Source organism: Euleptes europaea, chromosome 14 (assembly GCF_029931775.1).
Source record: "Euleptes europaea isolate rEulEur1 chromosome 14, rEulEur1.hap1, whole genome shotgun sequence".
NCBI lineage: Eukaryota > Metazoa > Chordata > Lepidosauria > Squamata > Sphaerodactylidae > Euleptes > Euleptes europaea.
This window is the reverse complement of record NC_079325.1, coordinates 21,498,699-21,519,796: the sequence shown is the minus strand read 5'-3', so window position 1 is coordinate 21,519,796 and position 21,098 is coordinate 21,498,699. Positions and strand designations below refer to the sequence as shown.

General features: G+C 50.1%; 1 protein-coding gene across 1 annotated transcript in view; it reads right to left on the bottom strand.

Moving 5' to 3' along the window:
* Nucleotides 1-401: 401 nt before the first annotated feature.
* The window catches only part of ADGRA2 (adhesion G protein-coupled receptor A2), a 100,430-nt gene continuing 79,733 nt past the window's right edge, over nucleotides 402-21,098 (bottom strand). Inside the window, exons 9-19 of the mRNA XM_056860895.1 lie at nucleotides 16,373-16,568; nucleotides 15,145-15,294; nucleotides 13,586-13,747; nucleotides 10,869-11,078; nucleotides 8,957-9,161; nucleotides 8,524-8,732; nucleotides 7,567-7,694; nucleotides 6,523-6,646; nucleotides 4,983-5,128; nucleotides 4,212-4,301; nucleotides 402-1,629 (exon numbers count right to left, since the gene is read on the bottom strand). Of these exons, the coding sequence (XP_056716873.1) occupies nucleotides 402-1,629; nucleotides 4,212-4,301; nucleotides 4,983-5,128; nucleotides 6,523-6,646; nucleotides 7,567-7,694; nucleotides 8,524-8,732; nucleotides 8,957-9,161; nucleotides 10,869-11,078; nucleotides 13,586-13,747; nucleotides 15,145-15,294; nucleotides 16,373-16,568 (2,848 nt within the window). The remainder of the gene's footprint in view (nucleotides 1,630-4,211; nucleotides 4,302-4,982; nucleotides 5,129-6,522; nucleotides 6,647-7,566; nucleotides 7,695-8,523; nucleotides 8,733-8,956; nucleotides 9,162-10,868; nucleotides 11,079-13,585; nucleotides 13,748-15,144; nucleotides 15,295-16,372; nucleotides 16,569-21,098) is intronic.

The following is a 21,098-nucleotide window of genomic DNA, read 5'->3' as shown; positions in this document are numbered from 1 at the left end:
AAGCATCTAGGGCCTAAGTGACATGCAGGAAGGGTTAAAATAGATTGCAATTCTCCAGGATGCTCAAGCACAACGATTGTCTTTCGCATGACTGCCTTGGGGAAGGAGGAGTCTTCTGCTTGTTCGAGGGAGAGGGGAAGATTCCTTGCCCAACCCTGCCTGGCGCCTAGAAAGTCAGGTGTGGGGAAGTGTGCCTCGCTTCTTAAGACAAGGCACACGCACGCTGCCCCTGCCGTTCTCACACCAGGTGAACCTTCCTCGGTCCTGTAGGCAGACAAGCAAGGAGCACGCGGGCTCTCGCCGCTGCTGACCATGTCCCCTTTAGTGCACAATAATCACCTCCACAGCTTGCTTTGGCAGGCTCTGAGATAACCTATGGCTCACAGCTCCCTACCTGCTCCCTACACCGTCGTCTCGCTCTTCCAGAGCCCCGTTTTCATGCCTGCCGTGCTCTCAGCGCTGGCGAGGTTGATATCGTACTTGCTACCCTTCAAAGCCCCGTTCTGGTTGGCCACGTTGAGCGGGAAAGATCTCCGCTTAGTCTCTCTGTCCGCGGGGTTGGCCTGGTGCCGAAGGTTGTCTCGGCTGGCACTCCGCCGCTGGGCTCGGCCGAAGTCCCCCGCCTGGTGACCGCTGCTGCCGCCCCCGTCGCTCAAGTCCGACTGCGTCAGGGCCGAGTCCGGGTTGGGACCCGGGCCCTGGCGCCGATTGTTCAGCGGGCTGTTCCGGCTGCTTTGGTAGCTTTCTGAAAGGCTGTTGTGGAAGCTGCCGCTCTCGCTGGCAGGGTGCTCGGAGGAAGGCCCCCGCAGCGCTTTGAGCCGCTGGTGCTTCCCTTCCCGGTATTGCTTAGTCCTGCTTTTGTGGTGCCTGCTGCGCCCGTGGAGGTTGTTGGCATACCTGGCGGCGGGGGCACCCTTGCTGCTGGGTGGCTCTGGATCCTCGTAGCTGGGGGGCGCCGGGGGGTGGCTCTCCGCCTGCCCGAGAGCCACCTGCAAATTGTTGAGCTTGCAGGAACCAGGGGCCGAATTGGTGCTGCTGGGGGAGGATGAGGACTTCGCGGAGTGCGCCGCCTCCGGGCTGCAGCCGATGAAGACCTGCGAGCCGTCCTCCACCCCCGGGAGCACGTAGGCTTGCATGGGCAAAGCGTTCCTGTATGAGGGGCAGCAGGCAAACCAGGAGTTCTGCACGTCCCTGCGCCGGGCGCAGTGGTGAACAAAGATAAAGAGCCCCAGCATGACAGCAGTGACTCCGTAGAGGCAGCTGAAAACAACCTTCAGGAGGAACCAGCGCTGGGACACTGCCGTGGCGCCGAAGGCCCACAGGGTGATGTACAGGAAATGGGTGATCATCAGTGCCCAGAACTGCACCCCCAGGGAGTAGGCGCCGTCGACCTCGGCGCCGTGTGGGCCGGAGTTCAGTGTGACCGAGATGGAGCCCGAGTCGGTCAGAAGGTTGCTGCTGCCGCCCAGGCGCGGCGGGGTCTCTGGAGGTCTGGGCATCTCCTTCGGGTTCTTGGCTTGGCACTGCAAACTGATGCCAGCACACAGGAAGTAGATCCAGGTGATGAGCAAGATGAAAGCCACGGGGACGTAGAACGCCCCAATGCTCGGCCTACAGGCCAGCCAGCAGCTGCACAGCAGGGGTGGGAGAGAAAGAAAAGGGGGGGGGGCGAATCAACTAAGCAATCAGTGAGTGACCCATGCCCAGGTGGGCAGCATCTAGAAGTGGAAGGTATTATTTTGAGGTCCATTGGGGAGAATTGACACATACGTACATATACATACACACACTAGGGTTGCCAACCTCCAGGTACTTGGCAGCAAGAGGGCTCAATAATACAAACCAATGGGCAAAACTAAAGCATGTGATTTATATAGGCATTAACATCATGCCATACACATGAATAATACAGAAATAATCAAACGTCATGAACCAAAAAGTTTGGGCTTGAACTGCCATAGGACAAAGAATAAAATATCTGTGCCCCTTGTGCAACACTACATCAATTTTCATCATTCGGACACAGATATTTTATTTTTTGTCCTATGGCAGTTCAAGCCCAAACCTTTTCACATCCAAGACAGTAAGAAAATTCTGCTACAACAAGAGTCTCGTCTGATCCATGCCTTCCAAACCCTCATACCTAAAGGACTTAACAATTAACTTGATCTTACCTGTTTCATTTAATTTCCTCTTTCTCACATTACTATAGCTTGAAAGATGTTCCTGTCCCTTTAAGCTTTAGACCTGTTAGCAGCTGTTAGCACAGCTGAGCTGATCCCACGCCCCCTCTTTCTTATTGGTAGATAGCAATATATAGCTATCACTGAATACAAACAGCTTGCTCTCAGGAATATATTACGCGCACACACAATTTGTATCAGACGCATGAATTCTAGGTAAGCGAACGCCTGACTTGATAATTTTGTATGAATGTCTAGATATGTATTATTATTTTTTGTATAATTTATTGGATGCAATTGTATGCTTTTGTCAATTTCACAGCACGATGGTCTTTGTGACAACTTGGCAACGTTCTACACAATACATGCTCATTTGCTACAGTTGCTCCATTATTGTTTTTCGAGCTGAAGAAGCCTTCCGAAACGTGGACGCAAGACTAGCCACACGTTCTCCTCATCTTTCTTTTCTACCCCACCTCGGGCCCGACTTGGATCCACTGGATTACTGTCTTGGACTTTAAGCTCACCCGATACTCCCGGGCGGGATTTCTCTCAACCTCCCGGGCGGGACATTTTAGTATTGATATTTGCATACTGGATAGCGTGTTTCAAAGGTGGTTGCCCTTATCAGTGGATGTTTCCATATTATAGTTTTGCTTGATTATTGATTTGGTTCATGACGTTTAATTATTTCTGTATTATTCATGTGTTTGGCATGATGTTAATGCCTATATAAATCACATGCTTTAGTTTTGCCCATTGGTTTGTATTTTTGAGCCCTCGTGCTGCCAATTTCCTGAAATTATTTAACTCTGGCACAGGTGTTTTCACTTATTGAACCTCCAGGTACTAGCTGGAGAGCTCCTGCTATTACAACTGATGTCCAGCCGATAGAGATCAGTTCACCTGGAGAAAATGGCTGCTTTGGCAATGGGACTCTATGGCATTGAAGTCCCTCCCCTCCCCACACCCTTCCCTCCTCAGGCTCCGCCCCAAAAATCTCCAGGAATTTCCCAACCTGGAGTTGGCAACCCTAATACACACACTGGTGATAAGACTGAAAATGCAGGGCAAGACAGACATTTTTCTTTCATTCAATTGCTGCTGAAAAGGTCAGCATGGTATAGGTGGCCAGAGCGCTGGACCAAGCCTGGGGAAACCTGAGATCTAATTCCCATTCATCTGAAAAGCTCAGTGGCTGACCTTGGGCTAACCATACTCTATTAAGAGACAAATGTGGGGATGGTTCAGCTCCTGTCACCCACGTTTCTCTTCCTTAACAAAACTAGAACCCCCACCCTGTGCTGACTGGGGTTGCCTCATCTTTAGAAGAAGAAGTGTTGGGTTTTATACCCTGCTTTTCTTTACCAAAAGAAGTCTCAAAGTGGCTTACCATCACCTTCCCTTCCTCTTCCCACAACAGACACCTTGTGAGGTAGGTGGGGCGGAGAGAGTTCAGAGAGAACTGTGACTAAGCTCACCCAACAGGCTGCATGTGGAGGAGTGGAGAAACCAACCTGGTTCACCAGATTAGAGTTTGCTGCTGATGTGGAGGAGTGGGGAATCAAACCCAGTTCTCCAGATTAGAGTCCATCGCTCTGAACCACTACACCACGCTGGCTCTTTTAAACAAAAAGTTCTGGTGCCCTCCAAGCCCGAAACTTTGGCAATATGGATTTTTTAAAAATAGATTAACAAATAGATTAAAAGCCCCACACCTGATGATCAAAACCATTTGACCAATTGAGAGCCTGGCATGGACTGCAAATTGTAACTACTTGTGTGGATGATGCAACTTGCTTTCTATCAGTGATACGAGCAACAAGTCATGTGCATGCACATTCCCTCGAACATTTAGCAACAATCATAACTTCCGCTGCGCTTAGCCACGCAGCCACTCCCAAACAGAATAGAAGCAAGGTTACCGGCGACAAGGTCTTGTCACCAGCAACATAATCCTGGTCCAAAGATGAGACTACATATATATGTGAAGCTTAAGCATGCCAAGTGCGTGTTGGGGTTGCTTACTAGGAGTCGTGGTCCCCGTAATTGTGGATATTGACAGCTGCTGTAATCCCACAGATGATGAGGGGGATCCCGCCGGCAATCAGGTAGAATCTGAAGCACAAAGGAAACCACCATGAGCAGAAGAACTCCTCTTTTGACTATACTAAGGCACGGAGACAAAGGGAGAAGGCACTATTTCTATCACATTTTGCTTCCTCCAAGGAGTTTGAAGGGCACATGGTTTTCCTGACTTCTATGTTATCACCACAAGTGAGTCAAATGTCGTCCAGTAAGCATCGTGGTTGAGTGGGAATTTGAACCCCTAATCCACAGCAGGGCTCTATTTCTGGGTATTTAAAAGGGCAATTAGGAGCCCCGTGGCGCATAGTACGCTGCAGTACTGCAGTCCAAGCTCCAGTCATGACTTGAGTTCAATCCCGACGGAAGTCAGTTTCAGATACCTGGCTCAAGGTTGACTCAGCCTTCCATCCTTCCGAAGCTGGTAAAATGAGTACCCAGCTTGCTGAGGGTAAAGTGTAGGTGACTCAAGAACGCACTACCAAACCACCCCATAAACAAAGTCTGCCTAGTAAACGTCGGGATGTGACGTCACCCCCATGGGTCAGTAATGACCCAGTGCTTACCTGAAAAGACAAGCCACTAGTAAAAAGGCCCAGGAACCGTGGCCTTTGGTAGTCTTTGAAAGGGGCTTCCCTTGCAGGCCAAGACTCATATCAGGATTCCTGCCCCCCCTTGCAGCCCCCTCCCACCATCTTCATTCTTCCTCTGTACCGTAGCATTGGGCGTGGGGCCGGCAGAGGCGCTTCCCCTTCCTGCTGCTGCGGCGCCTTCCATGTGGCTTCCTTGTAGATCACCCGAGCCGTCACGGCCATCCACAGGAGGGTCGACAAGGAAGAGTAGTGCAGAATGATTCCAACCTGCAGGGAAACGGTCTTATTGGAGGACACAGATATCTGCTGGGGTGGCTCGATCATCAGCTTGGGGGGGGGGGGGAAGAGAGCACAATGCAAATGTGTGTGCTTGGCCAGCAGGTATATAGAGTGGGTAATCCCTGTTGTAGACTGATTTGCTTGAGATTTCACCTCCATGTAGGACATCATGGTAACCTAGGAAGTGGCCCTGGAACTATCTTCTTGTTCTGGCCCTGGAACTATCTTCTTGTTTTAATACCACCTGCCTGTTGCTGCTATTTTTAAAATCGTATTTAGAGAATCTCTTTGGCCGTCATAGCCACAGACAGACCACACCAGCCTGAATTTGCCTAATCCCTGTGCATTACAGCCATGCTAAGCCAGTAGCTGTTGCTACTTTCTGCAGCGGTTAGTTCCACAAATTAACTACACAGTGTGTGAAAAAGGAATTTGGGTTTTATTACTGTTGTTGTTATTTGGCTTGTTCTTAATCTACTGCCAAGAAATATCATTGGGATCCTCAAGTGCTAGTATTATGGGAGGAAGGGGGGAAAGCCACCATCCATTTGAAGAAAGCAAATTTGATTCCCCACTCCTCCACAAGAACGGCGGACTCTAAACTGGTGAACCGGGTTGGTTTCCCCACTCCTACACATGAGGCCAGCTGGGTGACCTTGGACTAGTCACAGTTCTCTCTGAACTCTCTCTGCCCCACCTATCTTACAAGGTGTCAGTTGTGGGGAGAGGAAGGGAAGGAGATTGTAAGCTGGATTCATTCTCCTTAAAAGGTAGAGAAAGTCCGTATATAAAAACCAACTCTTCTTCTCCTTCTTGGTAAAGGCATATCTTATGTTCTTACCACTGCTAAGCTTCTCTACACTTTATGAAGCAATCATGTTTATTACGGGAATGCTTGGTATTTTCCATTGCAAGTAAAGACATGTCGCGATCCTCAAACACCAGTTTACACGTTCTTAGGAACTCCAGAAGTAGAGCTTCCAGCCCTGCCTTGGCAAATGCTGGAAGATTTTGAGGGCAGAACGTGGGGCGTTTGGAGTTTGGGAAGGACATGATGGCACTTTAGGAATTTCCCTTAATCTCCATGGTAAAGGCCACAGACATGGAGAAATTCCTAGAGTGTCACTATGGAGGCCACTTCCTAGTCATTTTCCTTCCCACTCCTCAGTTTCTCAAAGGCAAGGGATTGGTGCCGAGGACAGGGTTTTACCCGCCATGAATGGGCTAAGGGCTGGGTTATGGCCCCCTGATGAGCATACACATGTCTTTAAAGACACCAGTCTGCCCTCCATTACTTTACATGTTTGCTGTGGGAATCCCCTAGTGGACTCCTGTTACAACGTGTATCTGCAGTGGCCATTAGCGGTGCCAATCATACTCACCGCCTGACAGATGACCAGGTAGTCGGTCAGGGTGATGCCTCCTGCAAACACGGCGGACGTCATGGCCATGTGGAAGCAGAGGTTGAGCAGCATGTGCCAGCATTTCTGTGAGATGTGGATGGTGCTGAAAAACAGGCCCCAGAGAAACACAGGTTTCGGTAGTCTGGGAGGACATGCGAGCAAAGCCGAACTGCACAGAGCTTCCTAGCCCCAAGCAAGACCAACAGCTTGATATCACTACACCAAAGGTCGAACTCCTCCTTATGTACAGTTCCAGAATGTGGGGCTGTCGATTTTTCCATTCCAGCCACTGGTCCACTTTGTCCAGTACTGCCCACTACGATGGGCATGTGGCTCTCCAAAATCTAAGTCGAAGAGAAGTTCCTTCCTACCTGAGATTCCCTAATTGCAAACAAGCAGAGAAGGCAGAGGTTGCCAGCGGTGACATCTGAGCTTTGCTTCAGTTTGCTTTTCTTGTCCCCCTCTACAAAGGTCCAGCTTGGCCAGAGGCACGAGCCCTTGGACACAAGCCAAAGGGCTCTTAGTCTATGGCTTGTGCCCTGTGGCCTTGGCCTCACACATGAACACACATGAAGCTGCCTTCTACTGAACCAGACCCTTGGTCCATCAAAGTCCGTATTGTCTACTCAGACCGGCAGTTGCTCTCCAGGGTCTCAGGCAGAGGTCTTTCACATCACCTACTTGCCTAGTCCCTTTAACTGGAGACCCCGGGGATTGAACCTGGGACCTTCTGCATGCCAAGCAGATGCTCTACCACTGAGCCACAGCCCCTCCCTCCCCTCGGACGAGCTAGACCCCTGGATCCAGGACCAGCTCAAGATACAATTGATTTAATTGTATTATTTTCCTCTGTTGTATTTAGTTGTGTTTTTTTATTATTGCTATACCCCCTTTGGGGTGAAAAGCACGTGCTAAATAAGAAAGATGTGCAAACTGTGTGCTCGACCACTGGGACACCAACCCCTTCCAACCAAAGGGATCTCAGCAACATGAATCCGCCACTGGAATCGGAAAGTTACTCACCTGTGGTTGATGATATAGGTGATGATGGTGGCAAACAGGCAGAGGAGGAGAAGGGCCGTGCAGGTGTAAATGACAGGATGAAGCACCTCAGCTGGGCTCTGTGACTCCCGTGGGAAATTGCTCAGTTCCTGCATCGGAGAAGATGTTAACTGATGGGGGAGGGCCAGGAATTAAGGCAGCTGGTGGCAGCTCAAGGGTTAGGTAGGGGGGGGCCTTCAATAATTCCTTTTGAAAATATATAAATTGGTAGTAATTACTGATGGATAGGTGGGTCAAAAAACAAATCAGAGGCTTCTAGATCAAATCAAGCTTGAGCTGACCCACGAAGAAGAAGAGGAGGAGGAGGAAGAAGAGTTGGTTTTTATATGCTGATTTTCTCTACCACTTAAGGGTGAATCAAACCAGCTTACAATCACCTTCCCTTCCCCTCCCCACAATAGATACCCTGTGAGGTAGGTGGGGCTGAGGGAGCTCTAAGAGAGCTGTGACTATCCCAAGGCCACCCAGCTGGCTTCGTGTGGAGGAGTGGGGAAACCAACCCTAGAAGCTGAAATGACTAAACTGAGGCTATCATACTGTGGTCACATTATGAGAAGAGTAGAGTCACTGGAAAAGGCAATCATGGTAGGAAAAGTTGAAGGCAGCAGGAAAAGAGGAAGACCCAACAAGAGATAGACTGACTCTATAAAGGCATGCCTGTGCACCTCCTCCCACTCCCGGCCCTTTCCCACCTCATGCCTACTGTTACAGTAGGAAGAATGAAATGGTGCGTTTCCTCATTGGGAAACTCCCTCAGAGCAAAGGTTAGCAACATAAGAAAAGCCATGCTGGGACCAAGGCCCATCAAGTCCAGCAGTGTGTTCACACAGTGGCCAACCAGGTGCCTCTAGGAAGCCCACAAGCAAGTTGACTGGAAAGTACCCTGGTAACCAGCTGCCACCACTCATGACCACCTACCATAAGGACAGCCACATTGTTGAGGTGCCGGCAGCTGACGGTGGTGATGTTGAGCTCAAGGCCCACCAGCTGACAACCTTCCGCTCTCCAGCCACCATAGCCGGCCAGAACGTCAAAATCCCAGTATGCGGCCATGCGGTCAGTCCCCTCACCCAAATGACGCAGCGAGAGGACGACGGGCTCCGTGAGGTTGTTCACTCCACAGCCGTCTGGGGAGGGAGACCAAGGGTTTTGTCAGAGGGTTTGGCTGTATGGGTGTCACCGAGCGGACCCTGCTCGATCATTCACCGATAGGCACCCAAAGCACGGGCTCTACCGCTGAGCCACGGCTCCCTGACTCTTTCCCCGCGAGGCAGAGAAGCCGACTTGGGCGTTCAGATAACACTCACGCCGATCCCACCCACCTGTCCCTGCCACAGCGACCGGCCCTTACGTGTGCCTGAATAAATCACCGGCGTGGCCACGCTGCGCCGCTTGCCGTCGTCGGCGAGGTGGGACGAGTTTCCGGTGCTGCAGAAGAGCTTGCCGTTGCGGAACACCAGGAACTGGAGCTTGCATTTGGTGGGAGGAGGGTGAGGGGATGCCGGCGAAGAGAAGAGGCCCGGAGGTAACTGAATGGAGGCCAAAGCAATGCTGTTCTGAGGGGACAGGGAACAAGAGGTGAGCAGAACCCCCCAAAAAAAGTCGAGCCACGCCTCATCGCCCTTCACCCTGGCTGGACAGGCACATCTATACCTTCCCCCTTCAGAAGATGATTCACCCGCTTATTAATTCAATGGAGACGGAGGAAGATGAAATGAAACTTCTTCTTTGGGACGGGGACTCTTCTCGTCTGTCTCAAGTTACCAAATTCTGCTCTGCGGCAATTAAGAGCCTTATGGGAAAGACTGATAAGGTTAACGCTTGGACTGGCTAATTTTATCCGGTAAATTATTGGTTTTAACTGTTTTTTAATGTTGATATTCTTAAACAAGAGAGATCTTGAATCTCTCACAGGTTGTATCTGGTTGTGTTATTCTGGCTTTTGCTGTAAATAAATTTATTCATTCATACCTTCCTGCTTGTGTCTTAGTGGCTCCTTTAACTCATACAGGGAACCCATCCAAAATATACCTTTTTCAAAACTACGGGTGTCAATTAGTCAATTCAATTTATTACGGTCATTGGCCAGCCAACCAAATATTCAAAGGGATTAACATTGATTTAAAAAGTAAAATATAACAATATATTCAATCGAGGCCGTATTTTTTTTAGATGTCCCCTCTATAAGTCAGCCCGCTCCAATATTATTGACCCTTTGATCAGAGAAATGGGTGCTGGTGACGAGGGTGAATGGATCAAAAGGTTTCTGCTGGGAGATAGCTCACCAATTACCACCCAGGTTGCAAAATACTGTGCAGCAGCAATGAAGTTACGTCGCCTTAATGTGCTCCCTAGATCTGTGGGAATGTAAAATTGGATGTTTCCTAATGTTGTTGGCCTTGGTTGTAATTGTATACTTTGTATGGTCAGTTTGTTTTACCTGGCATATTAGCCACAAATAAAATCTGTTTATTTATATAACAATATATCTGTTCATAAAAAAACCATTTAAAATAAAATGTTTACAATAAAATGAAATGTTTACTTAATATTACCCATTCAGTGATATATTCCACTTCCCTTATCCGAGTTAGACCAAGTACTTCTGTGCTTAATACCTAACCTTGCATATTTGGCGACTTTATGGGTTATCTCATTAGTTGGGTGGATAGTTAACATAGGAGGACAGAGCCATTCCTTACTTTAGGCCTTGTGCATATGAAGCGAAGAGGGAAGGACATCATTTTTGTTTTAGGGAATGTGCGCACATGTCATAAGAGGCTGAAGGAGGCATTCCTCCTGGTGTTTGAGAGGAAAAGGAACAGCCCTTCCTAAAGTGGCTCCAGGCTGTCATCCCAGAATTTTTGCAAGAATTTGTATTAAACATAATAACTCCTTAAAAAAAAAAGATATACCCATTGCAAATTTGATCTCTGCTTGCATCTTGCCCTCCTTCCACCCTTGTCTTCCATCCGCATCTCAGAGTCAATTTGCATCTGTCTTGTCCCTTTGCCCCATCCTCCTGTCATGACCTTCCAGGGGGCATCCTTCCCTCCCACTAGGGATGCCAACCTCCAGGTGGGGCCTGGGGTCCCCCCCCCCCCCGGAATTACAGCTCATCTCCAGATGACAGAGATCAGTCCCCCTGGAGAAAATGGATGCGTTGTACTCCACAGAGGTCCCTATCCTCCCCAGGCTCTGTCCCCAAACCTCCAGGAGTTTCCCAACCTGGATCTGGCCACCCTGCTTCCCACTTCCCTCACCTTGACGTGGAAGCTGGCCAGAGAGATGTTGGGTCGTCCTGTGGTGCAGCGGACCTTCAGCTGCTGGTCTGCCGGGGGCTCGCTGTATCGCTCCTGCCGCGGGGGCCGCCCACCGAGCATCCCCTCGTGCTTCTGGAAGGCTGTGCAGCTCAGGCCGGTGTAGCTTTCCGGCTTGATCAAGTAGGCCTCGAAGGCGATATTCCTGGAGTTCTGCCAGAGCAAAGCCACAGGCCTCAGGACCCAGGGTGGTTTGAGCTTACAGCTTGCTTTATTGGCCAAGAAGTCATAACTGAGTGAGCCAGGATACAGACAAACAGCTCTGCGATCCTGTCACCTCGAGGTAGGGCACATGCAAGAGGTTTTATAGACATTTGACATTCCAGTACAACAATGATACATTTTCTTAACATGCAAGGTTAGCTTGTCAATGCAACGTCATTAGTTTCTTCAGCGTGTGCGTGAGCCTTGCTACATTAATGAATGGAGCCTGTTTCCTTGAGAAAGCTCACTGTCCTTTTGCAGAGCGAAGCGAAAGTGACTGAAGGGGAGGGGGGAAATGCCAGAGTGTTCCTTATCAGACATTGGAATGTGTGTGTGTGCGTGCTTGGTGCTAAAAGAAAGGGGGGGCCACTGGGAAGCGGCTTCTGCGTGTAGCTTGCGTGTATATAGTGTATAGTGATGCAGGTATGATTACTCAGGCACAACACCTGGAGAAAATGGCCACTTTGGCAATTGGACTCTATGGCATTGAAGTCCCTCCCCAAACCCCACCCTCCCCAAGCTCAGCCCCAAAAACCTCCTGCCAGTGGCAAAGAGAAACCTGGCAACCCTACATATTCCCCCAATTTGTTAATGAAGCAAATCAAGCATATTTCTCCTCATGCTGCCTGTTGCTTTGTCCCGCTCCTAGCAACTATTGTAAAAAAGCTAGGCTTGGATCAGAGGCAGGGTTGACTCAAATGCCTGCCACCCGGCTGCTCCAGCCGGTGCCGGCTGGGGTGCAGAGGAAGTATGAATGCCCCCCACCTTGGCTGCATCATGGGTGAGCAGCAGCCACGCAAGAGAAAGTCCACGCTGCCTTTCTTGCCGCCTGGGCAGGGGCCAAAGAGGAATACAGAGGAAGCGTCCCTGCAGCCCACCCTGGATCCCTCATGGCAGCAGCGATGGCACAGGAGGGGAGGACAGTGGCTCAGTGGCAGAGCATCTTCTTGGCATCCAGAAGGTCCCAGGTTCAATCCCTGGAATCTTCAGTTAAAGGGACTAGGTGAGTAGGTGATGTGAAAGGCCCCTGCCTGAGACCCTGGAGAGCAGCTGCCAGTCTGAGTAGACAAGACTGACTTTGCTGGACCAAGGCTCTGATTCAATAGAAGGCAGCTTCATGTGTTCATGTGACAGGGGTGCCATGCCTGTCGCCTCTGCCCATGCCAACCCTTCGCCTCCCCCTCCCCCCAAATCTGGCATCCTAAGCAACTGCTTGAATTGCTGGGGCCCCAACCAGATTAAGCCTCTTTTTACATGCGCATTTGAACAGACTGGGATTGGGTCGCCGCTTTCTTCTCAGACACCTTGAAGCTTATCAGCGAGAGACGAGGCAGGCCCATCAATCATGGCTACCCCTTCCCTCGGTGGTTAAAACAACGGCAGGTAGAAGCGGGCTTGCTTCTTACTAACTGATTTGGCAAAATAACTGCCTGCGCCTTTTACCTCATTTCTTTAGATCAACCTTTTTTTGGGGGGGGGGGGTGTCTTTTCAAGACTGGGATCCTGGGCTAGCTACTAGCCTTAATGTACGTCAGGCCCAAAATCCAAACAAAACCCACCAAACTGGGCCAAATGGCAACTCTATCTCCACATTTGGCTTTTTTGCTACCCCAGCCTCACTGTTTACCTGTTTATTTGCAATATCTTTACTCTGCCTTTCTACTCTGGTTCCAAAGATGGGATGGAACTCATGGTTTAAAAGAAAATGTCCCTAAAATGACTGCAATCACTGTATTCCACTAGATGCCTCTGGAAAGCTCAGCAGCAGATCGAAAATGTAATAGCCTTTCCCTGCTGCTGCACTGTCTCTTAACATGGAAGTCCCAAAAGCAACTGTAATACAGGATTTTGGGGAGGTTTTCTTCTTAACTATGGTTCTGACTGATATTATTTTGTGCAGAAAATATATGATATTGGCTGCATTGATGGTTATTATGATCATAATGCCATTAATGCAAGTTTTAAAAACTGCTAGGAAAGTGGGCCTCTGGCAAAGAGATTTGGGGAGGCAGTTTCACAAATGAGGTCACCACCGTATGAACACACGAAACTTCCTTACACCGAGTCAGTATATACTTATACAAGGTCAGGGTTCTCTACCCTGACTGGTACTTCAGGTCTCGGGAGATCACCTGCTACAAGATCCTTTTAACTGGAGGTGCTGGGGGTTGAACCTGGGACCTTCTTAATGCAATGCTCTACCACTGAGCCACAGCCTGCCCCTTACTGTCAACCAGAACACAACCTGTAATGAAGATCTGAGTCCCAAGCTACTATCCTTCCCTCGCCATCTTAGCCCTGAGATCTCCTACTTCCCCGGTGCTCCTTGACAGGAACATCTAGTTTTGCTGGCAACTTTCAATCTTGACCCCCAGTCCCCGCCCCAGTCGCATTCCTGGGATCTTGCTCCCTGGCGTCCCATTCAGCTCCCCACCCCAAAGAGCCTGTACCCCTACCACGGCAACGTGCTGCGAGTCGGTGCTGAGGGTGTAGCCGGCGATCCTCTCCAGCGAGTGGACAATGCTGGTGCAGGCCTTGTCCTCGATCTGAGCCATCCACAGGACGTGGTCGTCCACCAGCATCATGTTGCTGGCCATCTCCACGATGACATCTGTGAGCTAGGGAGAGACCGAAGATGGAGGAGGTGAAGAAGAAGAGTTGGTTTCTATATGCTGATTTTCTCTACCATTTAAGGAAGACTCAAACTGGCTTACAATCACCTTCCCTTCCTCTCTCCACAACAGACACCCTGTGAAGTAGGTGGGGCTGAGAGAGCTCTGTGACTAGCCCACGGTCACATCCCCTCTCGCATCTAAAGGTGACCCTGGGGTGCATTTAAGCATATAGCACACACAGATTTCCTAGGCACTGGACACAGAGACAGAAAACAAGTCAAAGTTGAAATAAAGTAGAATACCGTGGTGGGATTCAGACAGGGAAAACACAGCAGGAGAAGAGAGCTAATAAACCCTTCCCCCAGTGCTACTTTTCGGATCCAATTAGCAGCCCTTCCAAAGCTGTTGACACAAGAAGAGCCCTGCTGGATCAGACCAGTCGACCATCTAGTCCAGCATCCTGTCTCACACAGTGGCCAACCAGTTACTGAAGTGGTTCCTCAGTGTTCACTGTGACTGGCCCAAGATCACACAACAGGCTTCATGTGGAGAAGTGGGGAAACAATCCTGGTTCACCAGTGGAGAGTCCGCTGCTCATGTGGAGGAGTGGGGAATCAAATTCGGTTCTCCAGATTAGCGTCCACTGCTCTTAACCACTACACCACACTGGCTCTTAAGTCCCATGGTCTTAAACTGAACTTTGGTGATAAGCCTGCGAAAGTTAAATACCACTCCTTTACATGTCTGCTCTTCCTGCAAGTCCACCAATGTGCCATGGGAAACCTTTCCAGTTAAACAACATCCCTGGCCCCACCTGTAAAATGGCTGCTGAGCAAGAGGTGCAAATGAAGCCAATCTTGTGGAAATCAGCTCCGTTTCCACATTCTGTTCAAATCATGGAAACTTGAACATTTCCCCCCATACAGAATTCTCAATCCACGGTGTTCTGAGGGCACTTGGAGAATGCAAAGGGAAGGGGTGTGAGGAGGAAACCTTCCCCTTGCAATGGAGTTTGGGGAGGTGGAGAGGACAGGAGCTCTTCACACAATGCATAGTTTAATTGTGGAACTCCCTGCCCCAGGATGTGGTGGTGGTTGCCAACTTGGAAGGCTTTAAGAGGGGAGTGGACATCTTCATGGAGGAGAGGGCTATCCACGGCTAGTAGTAAAAATGGATGCTAGTCACGATGCATACCTATTCTCTCCAGGATCAGAGGAGCATGCCTGCTATATTAGGTGCTGTGGAACACAGGCAGCACGGTGCTGCTGCAGTCGTCTTGTTTGTGAGTTTCCTAGAAGCACCTGGTTGGCCACTGTGTGAACAGACTAAATGGACCTTGGTCTGATCCAGCATGGCCTTTCTTATGTTCTTATGAGCAAGGTGAGTGGGCAATGCATTACCTGCTTGATCTGATCCACGTAACTGGTGAACTTCTCAATCATCTGAGACACGTAGATGACGTCCATCATGTCTGAGAAGTTTGCGGCTTCTGCTGTGTAGACACGCAGTTGGTGGGCCAGGGTCAGTGCATTGGAGGCATTGATGGGCATCTAGGAGCACAGAAGAGTGGGGTCACAGCCACCCAAGGTCCAAGTTGGGCCAGCGGTACTTCATTTATAAAACCAAAACAGGCCTAGGCTGACGCCTACCTGATTGCTCACAGAGGGGTTTTCTCCTAATCCCCGGCATGTAAAAGTAGCTTCCCAATTCAGTACATGCTCTAAAAGCACTCCCTTTGCTACTACTTCACATATGCTTGGGCATGAAAATCAGGTTCTGGGGCTGAAGGCTAGCAAGTTTAGGCTCAGGGCCAATCCAGATGAAGAAGAAGAGTTGGATTTTATATGCCGACTTTCTCTACCACTTAAGGGAGTCTCAAACTGGCTTACAATCACCTTCCCTTCCTCTCCGCACAACAGACACCCTGTCAGGCAGGTGGGGCTGAGAGAGCTCCTAGAGAACTGTGACAAGCCCAAGGTCACCCAGCTGGCTTCCTGTGTAGGAGTGGGGAAGCCAACCCGGTTCACCAGATTAGCATCCGCCACTTATGTAGAGGAGTGGGGAATCAAACCCGGTTCCCCAGATAAGAGTCCACCGCTCCAAACCACAACTCTTAACTTCACCACGCTGGCTCTACACCGCTCTTAACTACTACAACACCAGCAGATCTGCACTTAGGAATTTCCACAGGTTTCTTTAAAAAAGAAGACTGGGACAGCAGGCATTTGGATCGGGGCTGAAATGAGAGAGGACATGGGTTTAACTCCCCATGCCCATCTCCATATCTCAATGGTTCCCACCACCACTGCTAGAGGGTAAAAACATATAGGGATCAGTGAACGTGTGAGATTGGCATTTGGTTATCTCCTTCTACCTGACTGGTTGGGGTTCCAATACCACCCCCACCACCCCACACCGTTACTTTTAATCATGGATCCTCCAGATTACGTGTCAGAGATCCTGGGACTGAGATGTGCAAACATTTCTCTTGCAAGCCACTTCATTCGATCGGTGTAGCCACAGCATTTCTGTATCCAGGGAGGCGCACCAGGGAGGGGACGGTGCATCCCATGGACACTACCATTGGCAAATAGAAAGGGATGCCTGTCCCCCATGCCCCCAACTCACCAGCACAAAGGTGTAGAGGACGCGGGTGATATCGTTGGTGTACAGACAGTGGGAATAGTCTCCTTCCTCCCAGTGGCCTGTGCGGTCGCAGCGCCGCCATGCTTGCTTCTCCATGCCGGGGCCCCCATTCCCAGAGGTGAAGGGATACTGCAGGCACGACTGGTAGGCGGTGATGCCAGCTAAGGTGCGCGGCCACCTGTTGGCAGGGAGCAGGGCAACCAGTGAAAACAGGAACTGCCTTGGGGTGGGTACTGACGGCAGCTTGGTTTGGGGGCCCATTTTGTGCTAGGAAATCTCGTCCTCTGGGCTTTCTTAGAATTCAGAGTCTAAGAAGAGCCAGCCGCTAGTTCAAAAATACTACAGCTTGGATCCTAAGGAGCTGTTCCATCAACGCAACGACAGCTTCTCTGGATAAATAAAAGGCTTTTCCATCGGAGGAGAGATAGATGGCAATTCCCTCTCTTCGGCAGACTTCCAATATGCTCCCCACACTGTTCCTGTGGGTGCTGACCCACAGGAGCACAATTTCAGGGGGCACAGAAAATTGCAGCGAGACGCCAGAAACTGGGAAGTTGCCTCCCTCTAGCACAACTTGGCTCCTGTTGCCTAGGAGCCACGCCTTAGGGGTAAAGCCCAGGGACCCTACAAGCTTCAGGGGATGCCCATCTATATGTCCAAACAGCCGTATTTATTTATTTACTTCATTTATATCCTGCCTTTCTTCCCGATGGGGATCCGGGCTTACATCGGTCTCCTCTCCTCCCTTTTATCCTCACAACTGGCCCAAGGTCACCCAGCGAGTTTCCGCGGCAGAGTGGGGATTCCAACCTGAGTCTCCCAGACCCTGGTCCAACACTCTAACCACTGCACCATAATGGCTCTCAAATGGCATACAGAAACTTACTATGTCAGGAACAAGGTGGATCTAGGTTCCATCTCTCCCTCCATGCAAGCTTTCCAACATCCAGGAGCATTCAAATGTACTATTCTGGCAGCCTAAAGCTTCTACACTGCTGCTTTTCCTCCCTGACACAATGGCTCAGTCCAGATACTCTAGAAGCTTAACTGCCGTTCGATGTGATGCTGGGATTGACACACCAGCAAACCTATATCAAAACCACAGTTTGCTGCAGGTTTGCAAACCACGGTTTGTGCTAACTCTGGTTTGGTGTGGCATCTGAAGTTACAACTCAAACACCAAAAGGTGTTGCTTGTGGACACCAAAGATCAAATCTTCTTCAGAACAAAATAATGAGATAGGAAATCAAAACGGTTCCTCTAGTGAATAAATACCCGGGATCCCAGTGGTGTGTATTGGTAGCTTCTGAAGAAGAGTCAATTGAAACAGAGGCTGACCAGTTTTTGGTAAAACATATCTATCTACATTATTGCGGAGGGGTCATCTTTTCATAATCATTGATATGCATGTTGTGCATTTTATTGCTCTATTGTTCAGTGGTAGAGCATCTGCTGGGCATGCAGAAGGTCCCAAGTTCAATCCCCAGCATCTCCAGTTAAAGGGACTAGGCAAGTAGATGATGTGAAAGACCCCCGCCTGAGACCCTGGAGAGCTGCTGCCGGTCTGAGTAGACAATACTGACTTTGATGGACCAAGGGTATGATTCAGTATAAGGCAGTGTCATGTGTATGTGCGCTCTGCCTTTTGGTATTTGAAATCTGAAAATGTAGTGTATTAACAACACATACTGATCTATGGATGCTTTCTAGTACTTCATACTTCTAAATTTTCGTTTCACAGAGGCCTCTTTCTTCCCTCTGTTTGTGATGTCTGAATTGGCACCACTCTTCCCCCAAAGGGCCCTAACACCAGAAGTGGGCAATTCAGTTCTATGGGCCACTAAGCAGATAGACAATGCAGGCAGGCAACTGCCTCACAACCATGGTGTTCTGCATGTTAAGGAGCTCAAACTATGGTTTGGGTTTCCGACCATTGCTAGTGCTAACCATGGTTTGCCATCATGCCCAAATCAAGCCTTCCTTTACAAATGGCAAAGATTATCCATCCTCTTCTGCATTTGGATCCCAGCTTTGTTGGTCCAAGATGACCAGGGTTGCCAATCTCCAGGTGGCGGCGGGAGATCTCCTGCTATTAAAACTGATCTCCAGGCAACAGAGATCAGTTCACCTGGAGAAAATGGCTGCTTTGGAAGGAGGACTCTATGGCATTATACCCTGCTGAGGTCCCTCCCCTCACCAAACCCCGCCCTTCTCAGGCTCCACCTCCAAAATCAGGTATTTCTCAACCCGCAGCTGGCAACCCTAGAGATGACTCAATACTGAGTAAGCAGAGGGAAATTAAAGCTGTGCAGACAGTTGCATGTTGAGGATGGAGACCCTCAGTGAGGCTGGGAAGGCTGGGAAAGGAACAGGGGTTACATCTTTCTAGGAAGTGGCTCCACAGAGGAGAGGAAAGCTTTCATGCTGTGCCACGGAGTTTGCAACAGAGAACAAACTTCAGACGCCGAGAGTTTTATGGGGTAATTTATTTGCCCTGGAACTCTCTGCCTTGCCCAGCTGCTTCAACATCTGGTGCATGAGACTCTTCCTACGCCCCTTCCCCCCTGTGTTGGCGGCAACAGCTGGATGGATTGAAAGAAGGCGTATGGAGTCACATGGTTCCCCCCCCCAATGCCTATGCAGAGACACAGACCTCACTGCCACAGGCTGTTCCTTGCAAAGACAACCCTACCGCCCTCCTCCCGGTTCCCAGCGGTCTTTGCTCCTCAACAAAGCGGTTCGGGAGGCTGAAATCTGGGCGGGGTCTGGCAAGCGGGTCGGACCGAAAGACCTCGGGTTCCGCGCTCGGCCCATATCAAACCGGGAAGGAAACTCTGACCCCCCCCCTCGCCCCGGGTTCAGCACAATCTTCCATCTGCCGACTACATCAAACATCTTTCTCCCAGGAAAAATACAAACACGTCCAATCAGATTATAAAGCAGAGCAGATAGCGACGGCTGTTTTGGACGTGGCACAACTGAGCTATCTAGAGCATCTCTCTCCCCTCCCAGGATTCAGCCCAGGAGGCTGTCTGCTGAGCGTTCCAGCCCCCCCCCCCCCGCACCCGCAGTGGGTCAGGCCTCCATGCCCTCCTGGGGTCCCAGCCTGGCCGCAGGGTGGGTGGGGCTCTCAGCCCTCCCCGGGGACTTTGGTGCTGTTTTCCCTCCATCTAACTGCAGACCATATCCTGCTCATGCCGAGCATGGAGGCGGAAAGGGGAGGGGGGCGGGAGAGAAGGCGAGCCCGCTGTTAATTCAAGCCACATTGACTGCACAGTAATTTATATTCCATAAAGACCCTGCCGAGGTTACGGCTGGCTCCATAAGCCTTTTTTCTCTTGCCAGAGAAATTCCAACACCTCTGCTTCTGGAGCCTGTCTACCCTGCCAGAGCCGGGCCTCTCCCGCCGCCTCCCTTGCGATGGCTGCTTAATCATTCCCAGACCCCGGCTGCCAGAGAGATCCTAAGCCGCCCCCTCCTTTTGCAAAAGAGGGGCAGGGCCCCCGGGGGCCCAAAGCCAGCCCCCCCCAAACCCTTCTTGCAAGAAGGGAGTTGGCAACAAGGCTCCCTCTAGACCGAAAACGCGACATGCTTTTTTTACATCGAGAGAGAAACCCTCTGGACGGCAGCTGTACAACTTCCCAGCTGGCTTTGAGGTTTTGTGTGCCCTGATGGGGGTTGCAAGGGGTTCCCAGCCCCACTCTGACAGCTGGTGGCCCAGCAAAAGCCACGTTTCTCCCACGTTCCTCCTACGGCCAGAGCAGCACACCGGCCTGAGATGAGCCTGCCTTCCACGCAATTCCACCAGACTGGCAGCAGAGGGCAGAAGGGAGAAGAATGCACAAGTTATTGCTAAGCAATGCCAACAGGCTGCCAAGCAAGCTCCGCTACCCCCACTACCTCTTCCTCCCCAGCTGCTGAACGTAGTTGTGAGCTAGACGCGCAGTATAATAAGGACAGTTGGTTTAATTTTTTAAAGTTTCTAGTCCTCTTGTTCTTAGAAAACACATTGCAATCTCATAAGAACATAAGAAAAGCCCTGCTGGATCAGACCAAGACGCATCAAGTCCAGCAGTCTGTTCACACAGGTGCCAACCAGGTGCCTCTAGGAAGCCCCCAAACAGGACAAATGCAGCAGCACCGTCCTGCCTGTGTTCCACAGACCTAAGATAATAGGCATGCTCCTCTGATCCTGGAGAGAATAGGCATGCATCATGACTAGTATTCATTTTGACTATTAGCCTCTCCTCCACGAACATGTCCACTCCATTCTTAAAGCCTTCCAAGTTGGCAGCCATCACCACATCCTGGGGCCAGGAGTTCCTCAATTTAACTAATCTCAGAGAAAATAAATCCTCTCTTATCAAACCAAATGTCCCACTTTGCCGGGAATTATGATACTGAATATAGAGCACAGAAGCCAGTACCTGGAGGGGTCAGAAGCTGGGATGGTCCACTTTGATACACGGAAGGGAGAAGGGTATTTAAAACATACATGCATATATATGCATGTCCGTGCATCTGGGGTGTGGTTTAAGCATGGAGCCACAGTGATACCCCCCACCCATTCAGATCAGAAGAAGGTTGGTTTTTATATGCCAACTTTCTCTACCACTTAAGGGAGACTCAAACCGGCTTACAATCACCTTCCCTTCCAATCCCTACAACAGTGAGGTAGGTGGGGCTGAGAGAGCTCTAACAGAGCTGT